Source organism: Periplaneta americana, chromosome 1 (genome assembly GCF_040183065.1).
Source record: "Periplaneta americana isolate PAMFEO1 chromosome 1, P.americana_PAMFEO1_priV1, whole genome shotgun sequence".
Classification (NCBI taxonomy): Eukaryota; Metazoa; Arthropoda; class Insecta; order Blattodea; family Blattidae; genus Periplaneta; species Periplaneta americana.
The window spans coordinates 41,453,476-41,471,585 of record NC_091117.1 but is presented as its reverse complement, the minus strand read 5'-3'; the positions used below and the strand labels follow the sequence as shown (position 1 = coordinate 41,471,585).

The window sequence follows — 18,110 nt, the reverse complement described above, 5'->3', positions numbered from 1 at the left end:
CAGGTATTGCCTTCTAGAAATATTCTTCAACGTACCTTATTATTTACCTCTGCTTGAGGTTCTGGCTGATTATCAGGCGGTACATTTCACTTGATGATACATGTCAGCGGAAACCTCTGTAGTCTGATTAGTGTAATGTGTTACTAGACAACGATGTGTGCAATGAAGGAGGAAAGAAAATGGCCTCCCTACCCAATATCTCCTGGCATAGTTGCCCCATGAGTGATGTCTTATTGATTTCATTATGAGGCTTCAAACCTGGCTTCAGACAATTGACTAAACAAGAACAACAATACTATTATTTGCAGATAACCAAGTAATAATGCCAGATGCAGAAGATCTCACATAACGCTACTTAGAGATAAAATTATAACATAATACGGATAAATAATCTCAGCGAAGGAACCAAACTCAAATCAATGGAATTTGTAGATTCGAATCCATTAACAAGTAAACTGTGACTTTCACAAATTCTACAGTTATGTTAGTTCATAGTACCTGAAAAATGGAAGATGGTTTCTTCAGAGAAAAAAAAAACATGGCAACATTGCACTTTTGTTGCACCGAATAATGCTCCATGTCAAAACAACAATCTCAGCAACAACGAAACCAAAAAGACAGTCTGAGAACAATACAGAACAAAAAAATACATAGGATCCCTGCAGTTGCGTAAAACGTTCATACTCTCTGTTGGGTGTTACTGTGATATTTGAAGGGTTCAGAGCCATAGCGGGCCAAGCGCCATATACTAAAAACATAGAAAACAAGAGTTAAAATTAAATGAATACCGTAATTTAATGAAACATGTAGCAAGTAATATAAAGTATGCACATTAAAACTTCCGCAACTGTAAACAAAGCATTGCGCTGTTGCAATGTATCCACTTCCAATCTCTCGATAGAAACTCGATTTTTTTCCATAACTATTATCGATAGAAAAACGGTTATTCGAACTTATCTACTAGATTTATTGATATCTATTACTAGTTCAATATACCCTTTTTCCTCTATTCTCCTTCACATTCTTTTCACCTTTTATTTCTGTAATCTACTCTTCTGTGTTTTTACTTCTTTACACACTTTTCAACTTTCACTATCCTTCCTTGTTCGGATGTTCCAATCACAGATATTCTCAACAGGATGTATCCAAAAGAAAGGAAAAACAAACAAGTGAACAAACAAATAACGAGGTGATGGGATTGTTCAGGTATGTTAGTATGTGGTAGTCTCTCATTGCTGTTTGTATCGGCTGTATGATTAACGAAGAAATTATAGTTATGACGGCAGAGAAAACGAAGCGTGCTCGAAGAACAGTTGTTTGTTTACCATAAATTCCACCTAAATCCTTACAAGGTTTTAACCCGTTCCTGCGGCGTGGAGAGAGACTTGGGGTGCGCCGATGGGCGTTTTATTGTATGATTATCTAAGTAGGTTATAATCAAGAAGTCTGTATGTCCGGCAAAGAACGATCGACCCACATCGCCGCCTGTTGTGCTGGCAGGATCCCTGCGGGAGGGTCTGTCGCCTTGCCAACCAAGTGGGTCTCAGGAGTGCGACACGTACCTCACGCACCTGCCGAATTGCAAGCAGGTGAAGTCCTCACCGGTTTATTGAACTCAGTAACAACGGACGCTAATCCTATATCAGATTTTCTAAGGAATTTGTAGTCTATTATTATTACTATTATTATTACTATTACTATTATTATTATTACTATTATTATTACTATTATTAATATTATTATTATTATTATTATTATTATTATTATTATTATTAAATCGAACTATACACGATTGAACTGTAGCGGTCTTTGAGGGCTGTCCTTCCTTAAGGATATTAAAAAATTACTTAAAAAGTAGTGTATAAAGTGTAAATTAATAAAAACGATACGTTACATTACTTAAGGTGACATGTATTTACTTAGCCTGACTTGGTTTGAATTGTAAATTAGTTTAAAATAGCTTGTAAGAGGGTCTTAGACTAGAATTATTTTTAGTTTAATGTAGTTCTGTTTATAAGTATGATTCTACGGAACAATAAGGTGTAATTGTTTGTCTTATTTTAATTGTTTCATCAGTGAAGCGAGGTGAGTCAGTGAAGTTATGGTTTACTGTACAGTAGCAGTGAATATTTTCGATTACCGATAATTTACAGTGTCAATGAAATGTGTTATATAGTGTCAGTGAAATGTGTTCTATAGTGTCAGTGAAATATGTTCTATAGTGCCAGTGAAATGTGTTCTAGTGCCAATGAAATATGTTATATAGCGTCCGTGAAATGTGTTCTATAGTGTCAGTGAAATGTGTTCTATAGTGTCTGTGAAATATGTTCTATAGTGTCAGTGAAATGTGTTCTATAGTGTCAGTGAAATGTGTTCTATAGTGTCTGTGAAATGTGTTCTATAGTGTCTGTGAAATATGTTCTATAGTGTCAGTGAAATATGTCCTATAGTGTCAGTGAAATGTGTTCTATAGTGTCAGTGAAATGTGTTCTAGTGCCAATGAAATGTGTTATATACCGTCCGTGAAATGTGTTTTATAGTGTCAATGAAATGTGTTCTATAGTGTCAGTGAAATGTGTTCTATAGTGTCAGTGAAATGTGTTCTAGTGCCAATGAAATGTGTTATATACCGTCCGTGAAATGTGTTTCATAGTGTCAATGAAATGTGTTCTATAGTGTCAGTGAAATATGTTCTATAGTGTCCGTGAAATGTGTTGTATAGTGTTAGTGAAATGTGTTCTAAAGTTTTAGTGAAATCTGTTCTATAGTGTCAGTAAAATGTGTTTTATAGAGTCAGTGAAATGTGTCACAGTGCAAGTGCAGTAAGCGAAGTAAAAGAGTATCAGTACCAATATGAAACTTATGTAGGACCTATACATAAGTAGGTTGTAATGGAAAATTAGGTTCATTTATTAATTAGGTTATTTACGTATTATTATTTATTGTAATATTGTGTATTTTGTAATTATTGTGTTTTAATTGTATTGTGCATTAATTTTTATTGTGTATAATTAGCCTAAGTTACCACTGCCACCGGGTGTTTGCCCACTTGCAGTGTAAATAAATACATTCATACCTGCTAGATGGGATTAATGTCGTTGTTCAAATATGGAGGTTTATTGATCTAGACTGCTACATTATTTTATAATGAATGTTTGAGAAATTGTGGAATATCGCAGAAGCCACTGGCGTAGCTAAGTGGGGTAAGACGCTTGCCTGCCAATCTAGAGTTACGATCGGGCGCTGGTTCGATTTCCGAAATGAGGAAGTAGAATGTAACCGTTTGTCACTACGTATTAGTTTCGTATCTGTTGAATAGGAGCATGTTTTGTTTCTTGCCAAAGAGCTCACAGTGGAAGATATGCTGCTCTTAGAGTGATGGTGAGCATTTTATCATTTCTCAGAAGATATTAATTTTAGGACCCATGTTTATAAGACTTCTATTTCTTGTTTTGATGCATACTACCTCCTCTCTAAATATTAGAACCTTTTTTTAAGAACATCCTGTATATGATCTCTGTATTTTGTGCAATATTAATGTTATCTCTAGAGGAAAATAAATAAGTTCAGATAGATTTATCGAACTTTGGGCCGTTAGTACAAAGTGAACTGCTAGGATACGTCTTGGGGCTTCTAAATGCATACAATTTTGTACGAGAAAGTGCCGATATCGCACAGACTGCTCTGCTACAGACTACAGCAATGAACCTTGCGTCATGCCCCACCGCCTGGAAAAGTCGGTCCATTAGCGCAAGTGTCGGAACGCGATTTGTTATGGTCTGGTCTGTAACGTTCAGTGGACTGCGTATCAATGTGGCAATATACGCAACTTAACGCGGCGAATAATTCATTTGTTTTCTCCAGCGGTGGCGCTTGGAATTCCGTCAGCTTTCACCAGTGTCCGCGGGCAGGAGGACTTTCACGGCTCTAGCGCTGGACTGTGTTTAGAGAAATCGGCCATAGCAAGTGCCAGTTAGCGAATTCCCTCCCCCCCTGCTCCTAATTTTATTTAATTTTTTTGGTGCTCCAGTTTTACGTAAACCAGAGCCAAATGATTCACATGTCCGACGAATATTAATTCAATTTCGTGAGGCTTGCCGGAAATGAAGATCGATGTCTTTTTTTTATTCGAGTCAAGTTTCTTGCTTATCATTCACATCGCGTCTCGAGGCAGCTTCCCTCCCAACTTCATGAAAGTGCTTCGTTAAATGGGTCACGACCGAGCCTTCCAACGTCACAACCAGATCCACAGCTTCGCACAAGTTACACATCAACTTGACACAGCTACGGGTATAATGGAATTCTTGCCTTAAGATAACACTCTCAGTGCCCACAGAAGCTGCCAGTTACGAAAATATGTGTGACAATGACGGAACCATTAACTACATCTGCAATTATGTGATACAAAGAACTATTTAGCCATTTTTAAGAGGCATGATGGGGCCGTTAAGCTAATTACTATAAATGACAATTAAAATTTATTACATGTGCCGTCTATGCTTATCCTTATTTAACAAATATATTGGTTATACAATATTTTGTTACATAATATATCTATTTAAACGTTTTCGGCTCTATGGAGCCATCATCAGAAACAAGTAAGCCCATATGTATGGTGTGAGTACACTATATGTTGCCGTACAAGTAAACTCAATTAATATTAAAAATTAAAATGACATGTTTCTATGTAAAATCAATAATTGTATGCCAGAAATTACAATATAAATACAAAGCGGCTCTATGGGCCGTAATAAAGTGTTACAATTGCTGATGATAAAATTAACTAAAATACTTTAAAATTGTTAAGATCAGAATTAATAGTCGTCCAGGTTATGTAGCTTTCCATGTTTGGTAGGAGCTGGGGCGACAGCTGTGGGGAAGAAAGTAAGTTACAGTTCATACAGTTTTCAATCTAAGACACAGTCATTTACGTTTTCTCTAATTAATTTTGTATAAATTTGCCCTCTTAATAATTAATAGTTCAAACTTTTAACTAATAAACAACTGTTCCGTGCGCTTACGTACGAGTACATATAAAATCTCTACACGAGATGTTCTGTACTAGATTCATGTGAATTATTAAGATCTTGGCATTAATAGCATTGAGATATGTATATACTTTGTTCTGGTAACGAGCATCATTGAAAATTTTTGATTATAGATATTACATTTGATACTTTCTTCCCCACAGCTGTCGCCCCAGCTCCCACCAAATATGGAAAGCTACACAACCATCAAACTGGACAACTATTAATTCTGATCTTAACAATTTTAAAGTATTTTAGTTAATTTTATCATCAGAAATTGTAACGCTTTATTACGGCCTATAGAGCCGCTTTGTATTTATATTGTAATTTCTGCCATACAATTATTGATTTTACATAGAAACATGTCATTTTAATTTTTAATATTAATTGAGTTTACTTGTACGGCAACATATAGTGTACTCACACCATACATATGGGCTTACTTGTTTCTGATGATGGCTCCATAAAGCCGAAAACGTTTAAATAGATATATTATGTAACAAAATATTGTATAACCAATATATTTGTTAAATAAGGATAAGCATAGACGGCACATGTAATAAACTTTAATTGTCATTTATACTATTTAGCCATGTTTACGGTCGTTTATGTATACAGACAATAGTTCAGCGGCGTCCATATTAATTTGTGTATGGCCTATTACAGAAGACCAATAATTTAACCACTTCCACAGTTGCGTGAGATATATCCAAAATAATGGTAACGATATGCAAGATTGTATGTGATATCAAAAATAATTCAACAATATCAACGATCTTTTTGTTATAACGCCAATAATGAAATAACGAACATGACTTTCAATACATAGGTAGTCTATCTAGAATTAATTAGGTTACTACGTGAACGATTGTGGCATATCTAGAATAATGTAACGATGTTAACAAATGTATGTCACATATCCAAAATAACGTAATGATATCCACTATTCCATTGTGTGACTAATTACAATTATTTAACGACCATCCATGACTGCTTGTGACAAATCTAGAATAATTTAATAATATCCAGGATTGCATATGAGACATTTAGAATAATTTAATAATGTCCACGATTGCCTGTCAAATATCTCGAATAATTTAACAATATTCAAGAGTGTGTGTGACACATCTACAATAATTAACAATATCCGCGAGTGTTTGTGACATAACTAGAATAATTTAACAATATTCAAGAGTGTGTGTGATACATCTACAATAATTTAACAATATCCAAGAGTGTGTGTGATACATCTACAATAATTTAACAATATCCAAGAGTATGTGTGATACATCTACAATAATTTAACAATATCCAAGAGTGTGTGTGATACATCTACAATAATTTAACAATATCCAAGAGTGTGTGTGATACATCTACAATAATTTAACAATATCCAAGAGTGTGTGTGATACACCTACAATAATTTAACAATATCCAAGAGTGTGTGTGATACATCTATAATAATTTAACAATATCCAAGAGTGTGTGTGATACATCTACAATAATTTAACAATATCCAAGAGTGTGTGTGATACATCTACAATAATTTAACAATATCCAAGAGTGTGTGTGATACATCTATAATAATGTAACAATATCCAAGAGTATGTGTGATACATCTACAATAATTTAACAACATCCAAGAGTGTGTGTGATACATCTATAATGATTTAACAATATCCAAGAGTGTGTGTGATACATCTACAATAATTTAACAATATCCAAGAGTGTGTGTGATACATCTACAATAATTTAACAATATCCAAGAGTGTGTGTCATATCTACAATAATTTAACAATATCCAAGAGTATGTGTGATACATCTACAATAATTTAACAATATCCAAGAGTGTGTGTGATACATCTACAATAATTTAACAATATCCGAGTGTGTGTGATACATCTACAATAATTTAACAATATCCAAGACTGTGTGTGATACATCTACAATAATTTAACAATATCCAAGACTGTGTGTGATACATCTACAATAATTTAACAATATCCGAGTGTGTGTGATACATCTACAATAATTTAACAATATCCAAGAGTGTGTGTGATACATCTACAATAATTTAACAACATCCGCGAGTGTTTGTGACATAGGCTAACTAAAATAATTTAACAATATCCACGAGTGTGTATGACCTATCTAGAATAATTTAACAATATTCACAATAGTTTGTGTGATATATCTAGAATAACTTAACTATATCCACGTTTGTAAGTGATATATCCAGAATTATATAATGATATCTGTCATTGTTTCTGACAAAACTAGACGCACTTAATCATATCCACGATTATATTGGGATATCTAAAACTGTTTAGACATGTGTACGATTTCCTCTGATGGATGGATAACTCTCTTGCCATCCCCTAAGGTGGTTGAGTGGTCAAACTTTCAACCTGTCACGCAGGCGGTCCGGATTCGAGTCCAGGCTAGATCTGGAATTTTTATTGAAAAATCTATAGTGGCACTTGTGACGAACACTGTTGCAGTTGGGATTTCACGTTTCCCCATATTCACTGCTAACAATATTTCGAGACACAGACTTTGAAGAACGCCAGATGACAACTGGTTTACATTTTAATCCCAACATACAACTTACTTTCAACTCACAAGGGAAGAATACTAACTAATCTCTTCTTCAAATAACGTCTTGCAACCGTGTTTGCTTTCTTCTAAATGTTGTGTGCCGATACGCTACAATGGCTCCAACCTTGATAGGTACTATCCCTTGACATTCGATAAAACATCAGTGAACACATAGTACAGGAATTTCGTTACACTAGTCGGCCCTAGCAGGCGAAACAAGCATAGGCCTACTGTATCCACTCTCTTCACTCATCCATGTTCATTAAAATTTAGTTTACATTTTGGTCTGAAGAATAAGACCTATATATGTCAGGTCAGCCTGTTGGGTTTTTGTACAACTCTCACATCTAACAATCTTAAAAGAGTTCCTTGTCCTCTGCAAGCTTCGGCAGTCCTATAGGTCTTCATAAACTTCGGAACAATTTTTATAACTGGAGTATCAAATATCGTTGCAGTCTCACAGACTTGAGGAAAGCATTTGTCTGCCAGAAAAAATAAAATGGAATCAGAATTGGTCTCCGGACATTTTGTCTATAGCTTTCTTTAGTCAGAAGATTTCCTTCATGTGTCTTAAATATATAACAGAAATCCCCTGCTTCGACTGTACTTTGAATGAAGCTACGCTAAAGCTTGAAATGTATCCCATAAAATCAATCGCCCGAGATCGGGTTTCAACACGATAATCTATAGTGCAAAGAAATGCAAGGATAACACGTACTCATATATTACTTCGATTTAAACCACAAGTTAAGTTCTTTTTTATGGCAGCCAGTTACCTACGTTATCTATCAAGGATATAACAGGTAGAAATTCTTGCAAAGACAATAGGCTGTAGATTATAGGCCTACAATTTATTATGAACACACCCAAACTAGTTGTGTTGGAAATGGACTAATAGCATGTTTTTATACAATATACATTATAATTAAATCACAAATTTTAAGGTTAAACAAGTACGACTATTTCGCAACATTAAGTCAGTACTTATCGACTTAATTTTCAACTTATAAACATAAAAGTTAATACCGAAACATCTCATAAAATTAATAATTGTCAGTCAGGAACACATGAAAATAGTTAACGAGGTTTCCTTCAGCAATGAAGTAAAACTCCGAGACCAGTGTCATTTGCGGCTTGTAACAGAAACTAGTCCCTAAATGAGAAGTATCCTGACAAAATTCATGGACGTGTATAAGTATATTCCAGAAAACGAAAGTTAAACTTATTTCGGTACACAGTAGATTACGCAATTCTTTTGAATAATAGTTCGATAAAATGATCTATTATTATGAAATGGATTTTAATTTTTTGGGTGGAAATTCTCGTACATCAAACAATGACAGAGGTTTTGAGGAAATCCCTATGATTGTGTATAATGTATATACAGGAATTAGGGCAATGGAAATGGGACACATCAATACAATTTGCCGTAAGATTTATGTATGTCTAATGGACAGAATGAAGTAAGCTATGGATAATAATCAATCCTCGAATAATAATAATAATAATAATAATAATAATAATAATAATAATAATAATAATATGTAATAATAATACATTTGTATTTTATTACTTTATTTCGAGCATAAACGTTCCACGCAATGATTAAGATTACCTTAAATTAGTAAAGTAAAGATACGTATAACTTGTAGGATGAATCTAGGTGTAAGTTCTTCTTTTTTACTAGTTTTATAGTGAGTTGTCTTGGACACATGTACCTAAATTCATGAAATAAATAAATAAATAAATAAATAAATAAATAAATAAATAAATGTATCGATGAATCGATGAATGAATGAATGAATGAATTAATTAATTAATTAATACATAAGTGAGTAAATAAATAAATAAGTAACAAATAAATAAATAAACAAGAGAATAACTAGGCAAGTAAATGAGTAAATAAATAACAAACAAATAAGTAAATAACCAAGTAAATAAGTAAGTAGGATTGCAAATAAGTACGCAAATAAATAAGTAAACAAGTACAAAAATACGTAAATAAGTAGGCAAGTGAATGTGTAAATAAATAAATAAATAAATAAATAAATAAATAAATAAATAAATAAATAAATAAATAAATAAATAAATAAATAAATAAATAAATAAATAAATAAATAAATAAATAAGTAAGCAAGTAAATACATATGTAAGTAAATAAAAAATTGAATAAATAAGAAAATATGTAAGTGGGCAAACAAATAGCTTAGCAAGTAAATAAACAATTACGAGTGAGTAAATAATTAAGAGTAAATAAATAAATAATTTAAACTGTAATACCATTTGTAACTTGAAAATATATGCGAAACGACTAAAAGCATACTGTATGATAAAGCATGGTGTTATCTTGATGACACTTTTAACCCATCATTTTGGTATTGAGCGCGTTCTATTTCTGAGAATATCTCTTTTATAAGAAAGTGGAACGGTAGGTCGAGCAGATAATGTACAATTATTACGGAAAATACACTTACATTATATGATACAAATAAATATATAGGCTACAAACAATATGATTCCATATCTGCAACGAAATTTCATATATTCTTCGAACCAATCAAAATTCGCAAGCTGTAGAAACCCTTCATGAGGAGCCAAATGGATATGCAAATACAACAATACAATACAATGGCGCCAAGGTCGTACAGACCGGATGTGGCCTGTAGACAGTACTTGTCTTATTGACCTAAGTAACATTTCGTGTTGTCTCTACATACAAGCATTGAAATCTCCGCGTGTGTCAACCTACGTACGTCCTCACAGTCGGACGTAAAACATGTCGCTAGGTACGCCCAAATAGAGTTTAGTACGTACGATGCACATGAAGCTGCTCTTAGTGTAATAATACTCCATGCAAGAAGTACACGAAGAGGAAGCCTGAGAAAAAAAGTGTTGACTTTAATTGCTTTCTTTAACATTAAACACACTAGAGCTGAGTAAGCAATTTTTTTAACATTTTCTATGCTTTCTCACATCACAATTTGAACATTGTGTTAAATTATCTACTTTTTATTTATTTAATTAATTATTTACTTATTTACTTACCTATTTATTCATTCGTTCATTCATTCATTCATTATTTATTTATTTTTCTATCTATTTATTTATCTATTTTATTTAATTATTTAATTACATGTAACAGAGAAGCAGATTACCACATTTAATCTTCAAATGTCACCGCATGGAAAAAGTCAAGGTTGACCTCTAAAGAGTCTTCTAGACTTCATCCAAATGCATGTTTTATACAAATCTAGGACATAGCTCAAACTTAGTAGGCCTACTTATCCATTTCATTGCTTTCCGCTTCCAAATATGTGTGCTTTTTCCGTGCATATTTGTATGTTTTGGCCTTTTTAGGAATAAAAACATGCATAATGCATATTTAAGGAATTTTTAGCTTAATCATGCATATAATATACATCATATTCAGTTTAAATGCATGTTTTAATGTTTTCAGTGGATACTACAGTTTCTCGATTTTTATGTCCCTTATTTTAGCTTCAGGAATCAGGATTGACGAAAGAAAAGAAAAAAAACATAAAAATTAAATAAAATGTTAAGATTTTTACAATAAGATGTTAGAGGACCTTTCCTTGGACGGAAGTTCACTTTTACAGCACTTTACCGACGACCTTCTATAGACTGAGGCCCAATTGTATAAAACTCCCTGACTAAAGATCAACTTTGATCGAAAATCGGAAAGTGAACCGAGTTCAGACACTTCTTCTATTGTATAAAACTTTTCTGCGATCAAATTACCTTGGTTCAAATGCAATCTAAGTTCACGTGAAAAGGATTTGGGAACATCGCAGAAACAGGTGAAATACGTGATGCGCGGACCATGTTATACAGGTTTGTTCAGTGTTGCCAATCTAGCGACTTTAACTCTTTTTCAACAACAATTTCTTTCAACTTTTATATTGCTTAAATAGGGATTTCGTGACCTTTTTAGCACCCCATAGTGACAAAATTTAATCTTTCTTTGTTGATAATGAGAAATCTAGCGACTTTACAACTACTTTTTGGCGACTTTCCGTATTACACTCTGTTGCAGACACTGTTTTTTTTTTTGTGCAATGTAAATAATGGCGGACAATAAGAAGAAGGTTGACTGTTCTCCAAGTTGTTATCATGTTATGTGTTTGATACTGCTGAACATAATAAAGCTTTATAAAACGACAATTTTCGTTTAGTAATACAGTTAATTGACCATTTATGGATGTACCTATCATATCCATGAATAATTAATGGTTGTTATAAACATAATATAATTATAGGTTATGTTATTTGATACTGCTGAACACGATAGATCCTTATAAAATATAAGAATGTTTGTGTATTAAGGCAAGAAATTGAAAGAAATATATATAAGTGTACCTAACATATCTATTAATATTAATAATAATGGATATTTTATTTGCACAATCTGTCACTCGTATATTTCAAACAGAAAAAAAATAACTGAACTTGGATCATCTAACTTAATCGGAGAAATTTCTTCAGTCAAAATTGACTTTAGTTGGAGACAAATTAATCTCAGATTAGACTTTATACAACACAAAATTCCAAGTTCAGCGGAAGCAAGGATCAATTTAACCTCTGATCTAAGATTAAATGGTTTATACAATCGGGCCTTAGTGTCATAAATGGAATTATTATGTTGAATATTTGAGAACAGTAGAGAGGAAATATAGAGGGTTCAAGGAAACTGCCGACAAACCATTTAGGTCAAAAGCACCCTCTTTCAGGGAGGTTGTAAATACTCTCTCCCTTCCTTTTCCAGTACCAGTAGCAATTTAGATTCTTCTAAAATTGGAATCATTCGGTAAACTGTCTTTGCAGTGGTTAATGTGCTTGTTTATTCTGTTTGCGTGTGTTAATGTGGTTCTAATATGCCTCCAATTAAAGGTTCCAAAAGTGTACTCTTTGCACAGTGGATTAAAGGAAAAGATTTTATTAGATCATATGGGGATGTCGTATTCTGCGATTGTTGCACTAAAGAGTAAGCACTGCTATTCTGTTTCCGAATATTTTCTACGACAGTTGTTCTTTGTAAAACATTACAAAACTTCTTTAAAAAAAACTGGACAGTGTCCTAAACGCGAACCCGGACTACAGATTCTTTTGTTCAGTAAACTAGGTTATTTATGGTGAAAACTTGAATGAAGAATTTGACCTGACACTATCAGAAATATGTTCACTTAATTTTGCACCCATAACTTCTTGCGATGTAGAGAGGTCATGCTCTGCCTACAAAAACATATTGCCTGACAATCACAGGAACCTCACAGAAGCCAATTTAGAAATGTTGTTAGCCGTTAACTGTGCAAAAAAAGTGTAGGAAAATAAGAAATTTGGAACATAAATAAAAGTGCATATTTTAATGTATTTTTCGCTCGATCGTGCATGTTTCATAGTTTGTTAGTGCATGAATGCATGAGTAATTTGGGGTTTTATAGTGCCTGAAATTCTCGTCTCTACTTATCATGTTCATTACATTTCATTTACTATATTCCATAGATCTTAAATTAGGATTGAAGTTTTAAGTAGTGGAAGAAGTCAAGACTGATGCATTGTAACATCGGATCAACCTATGATTGTTTTATGATAATTATTATGATTATTACTAATAGTAATAATGATAATAACGACAATACTAATAATGATAAACATAATAATAATAATAATGATCATCATCATCATTATCTTCAGGGATTAGTCTTCTTAGACTGTTCTGTCTTCAAGGCTTTAAAAACTGGTCTGCCTTCTGTTTCACTTCCCTACAGTTCTCTGTTCGTATAGTCGTTTTGGAATTCTGTCATTGTCCATTCTTCTCACATGCTCCATCCATTTCTGTTGATATTTTTGTATTATTCTACAAAACTGTAAATACTAGGACAATGGCAATATAGTTACTGTTTCACACTAAATTTATTTAGGTTACTTTTGACATTACATACTTCAAATATAGTCTCCTACCATGTCAACAATACGTTGCCAAATTCTTGGAAGACGACGGACTCCATCTGTAGCAGTATTTCTAGATATCTCTCTCAACTCCCGTTTCTAACACACTGCTCTTTCTTCTCGTAATACAGATGTAACAGGTCAACGAACTCAGGTCTGTCTCGCTACACGAAGCTCCCTCAATGACTATAATCTGGTTGCAACGTTCAGTGGCTTCAAATTAGTGATTTTTAAATTAAATTTACACGAAAATCGTCCACGCTATTAAAATACGTCAGAGAGATAATGATTTTTTATTTTATTTCCTATCTTTTGTTACATATAACATGAGCTATTCGCTCTGAAAATTTTGCAGGGTTATTTCACTTCCATTCGGTATACAACTTCAACCTTAAGCACATAACATACATATATACAAATAAGAATAGTTCCGGGTTAATAGCAAGAAGTGTTTAATATGCGAGGCAACGATAACATTATACGCGATCCATACCGAACAATTTGTGACGTCACCGCTGCGTCGTTATGTGTGCAGCAGGGTGGCACACACACGGACGTGCCACATACCTGAACACGGTGGGCAGGGTGACTGTCATGAGTGAACAGGAAACATCAGGCCTCGATATGCACTGACCTCCACACGAAACCTACGTGCGATCGGCATTGACCTAATGTGCACTCCTGTCGAATTAAGTACAAGTATGTCTAACACACAATTAAAATGGATTGAACTTAACGTTTAGTGAGCTGAGAACAGGACATATGCCAACATCAGTGTAAACAATCGTCTAAGAAGCGCACCTTAAACTCTGCGTAGAAGACACTGTCGTGGATTTCAATTTCACGTAGGGCATAGATATTTGTTTGTTGCTTGATTATTGATATTATACTTGATAACAATCTCTAGTTCTTACTTAGTAATACTAATTATTATTGTCATTATTTGATACCGAAATAATTTCTTTTACATATTTTCAGCCTGTGATTATCGCTGGTAGGCGTATTATTTGACAAGTCCATAATGTTAGGCTTTTTCATGGTACACTGAAAGTTGCAGAAGGAGCGTCCTCTCCGAAACCGTCTCTGGGTTCTGAACCTTTCGCAATATCTCTGCCAGGATTTCTTCCTTAAGAGCACTTCTTAGGGCGCTTCGACACCTTAGAAGGGCTGTCGGAATGGATCTTGTACTGCTTGGTCACTTTGGCGGTATGAACTTAAGGCGGGAGGGATGTAGGGAGCCCATTGCGTAAACGGGTGAGGGTCTCATGCGGCCGGTGGTCTGGTACACCTAATTCTCATTAATCCCATAATTCGGGGTGCACAATAGGCCACTGTCTCTAAGCCACCCAATGCTGATACTGCTACTACTCAACACGATTAGATCATTCCTTTCGACGAACTTATATCCAATTCTTAATTAACCCTTAAATTGGCATTGTATCCTATAGGATACAGCAAGTTAATAGGCTATATACTATAATTTTAATAGAATAATAGAAAAAAATTGCTAGGAGAATTAAAATTTAACAATATTATAATATTACACAACATATAAATTATGGACATTGCGATAGTTGTTTATATAATAATAATTTAATCTTCCTCAACTTGGTGAGGCTGCCAAAGACAAAGAATGTTAAACAGTAACATTTTAGATGACATTAAAAATGTCTTACAAGAAATTTGTTTACAAGAAACTAATATTTGCAGTAGATAATATTTCACACAGAAGTTATAAAAATATACAGATAAAAAATAGACTGAGAAAATTCAACTGTAATTTGAATTGAAATACAAATGTCACCGTAAAATCTGCAGAGAATCCTTCAAAGCTATAATAGAAATTTCCTTAATTTTTGCTGTTGGGACTCCAAATTTATGACAGAATGACACGAATTGTTTTGTTATGATCCCTCTAGCGCCCACCATTAATCCGATGACTTCTATATCCCTGAGTTTATATGATGTTTTGTAATAAGGGATAGTGGGTTCATAAATTGTCTTTTTCTCTAGATTAACCTCCTCAGGTTGATTCTGATGCGTCTCGAATCTGATGGTCGGATCCAGAATGTAACCTTTTGTTTCTCCAGGTTTAAATGTTATAATATCAATACGTCGGTGAACTCCAGTATCCGCTATTCCATGGACAGTCCGACACGGTTTAATAAACTAGCGTGAAAAATGAAGTTTTGCCAATTTAAGGGTTAAGAAGCAAACGTTTAATCATTTAGGATTTACTGTTAATATTGTAAATAATGGATATTAGGCCTACTGAATTGTGTCAATAAATTAATCCTTCTGAAATAGAACATATGGCTGTTATATAAAACAGATTGTTAAAATAGACTGCTACATAGTAAGTACAATATAAAATAGTACATTATGCAACGAGCCTCTAATGGTAGTAATTAAGACGCGAGTATGTTTGTTTATGAAACGAGCGCAAGCGAGTTTCATAATTTTCATACGAGCGTCTTAATTACCATTATAGGCAAGTTTCATACGACTTTTTATGCTCGACCATATTTCTAACTTGAAATTATTCATAAGTATTCATGTTATGGTTATGTAAGTGAGAAGCGGAACTGACCTGAATTGTGAGATGTGCGCAGACCCGAAAGTATTGATTTTTCCGAGGCACGAATGTCATTGACCTTCATATAATCTAGAGAATAACATGAACATTAGGCTTGATATAACCTGGACATTGATTTAGAATTGCAAAACGAGATGACAAATTGAATATATTTGAATATTATTTACAATTAACGCTAATTATTATAGTAACAGAACATAACCTTCTGCGAGAGTATTGGATTTCCAGCCTCCGTGACTTTTAGCTAATTGTCTTTCGATTGCATATCCGAGAATAATCGATACTTGCGGTTTCATAATGGTACAATGGTGATTTCTCATTGGCTGAACAACTGAATTATAATGAATAGGTGTACTTTAATGAGGTGCATTAAAGGGCTACTACCAGGTGTATAATTACTATATTTCGGCATGGTCGAGCATAAACATTATTAATTAACTTAGGATTGACATTAATTTCATGTAACTCAATTTTTTATTTCACTCAGTCCTGTTTAATCAAGTATCGTTCTCACTATCTGCATTCTACATTACTTGCTAGCAGCAAAGTTTTTTTTTTTTAGTTCTGTACATGAGAATTATAATTAATTAACAGTGATTTATAAATTTTAACCCTGGTATCATTACACATATATTTATTATTTTAAATTACATCTTGGATATAAATAAGATTATTAGATTCATGAAACTTGTCAAAATTTAAAGATCAAGTCATTAAGTAAAAATTAAGACACTTACCCATTTTCCCTGGTACAATGTCGAATTGGGCAGGGGCATCGTGCACGAAAACCGGTCTTGTTGATAATTCCTGAAACAAGAATAATAATTATAAGCCATTATATCAGAAGAAGCGTGGGCAATGACCGATCGCAATGAAAAACTGGTTACTACTGACAGAAATGGATTGTTGGAGGAGGTCAGCAAGTATTACCTTGAGAATGGTATCAATAAACAACAATTTATTATGTCACTCAAACCAGGGAAGTTTTATTCACAGTACGTGCTTCGTTATTTCTGTGGACTTCGCAAATAGTTTGGATGATGGGTGACATTTATATTTTTTACATTTTTCAAACTACGTCCTTGATTTTTTGTACACATAATCACGGTGTGATAGATAATGATGTGGTGAAGTTTTATTTCTGTGACTCAATTAGTTTCTGAGTTAACAAAAATATTTAAAAAAATTTGCATATTTCAAAATGAAATGTGTCGCTCAATTTTTCAGTAAAATGTTTGAAATTTTTTTTTTGCAAGACCTGTGGCATATTTATAAAAACATCACGTATTAGTCTTCCTATATCTTTAAACGAGAAAATTGGGGGAATTTCTATAACTACTACGTATTTAAAAATAGAAATTTTCCATTGTCACTATAAATATTTCATTTTTTGATTAAAACATACTCGTATTCATTTAATCATACAATTCATGCGCTATTCTGTTAACCACAGTGTATGGAACATGCAGCAAAAATTTCATGTTCCTAATATCAAAATTGTAAGAGCCTTTACACTTCGAACCTGACGAAATGTGCTGGAAAAAGTGTGAGAAAACAGATTGTAAAATTTGCATGGAATTAAAGTTCAAGGGTGCAGCCATTTATATATTGCGTAATTTTTACACTTTCGAGAGTCGCAGAGCATTGAAACTTGTTCAACAAATAAATAAGATATTGCTGATTCATTTTTTTTACAAGAAAACGAAAACACGATTTTTGACTGAAAATGACCAGAATTCAAGTTACTGATTTTTTGGCTGGATGTGTAGTATTTTCATGTCGATGTCTATGTTGCTGTAGTTAACCAGAAACTTGATAATCTAGAACAATATGAAATTTACAAACATACAAAAACACACCTCCAACACATCCTGAACGCTCGACTCAATTTCAAAACACACACCCTTTTCGACACAATCATG

At 33.4% G+C, this 18,110-nt stretch overlaps 1 protein-coding gene across 1 annotated transcript in view; it reads right to left on the bottom strand.

Moving 5' to 3' along the window:
• CalpC (calpain C) overlaps window positions 1-18,110 on the bottom strand; it is a 298,680-nt gene that overhangs the window by 78,326 nt on the left and 202,244 nt on the right. The window contains exon 3 of the mRNA XM_069818993.1: window positions 16,926-16,995. Within this exon, the coding sequence (XP_069675094.1) occupies window positions 16,926-16,995 (70 nt within the window). The remainder of the gene's footprint in view (window positions 1-16,925; window positions 16,996-18,110) is intronic.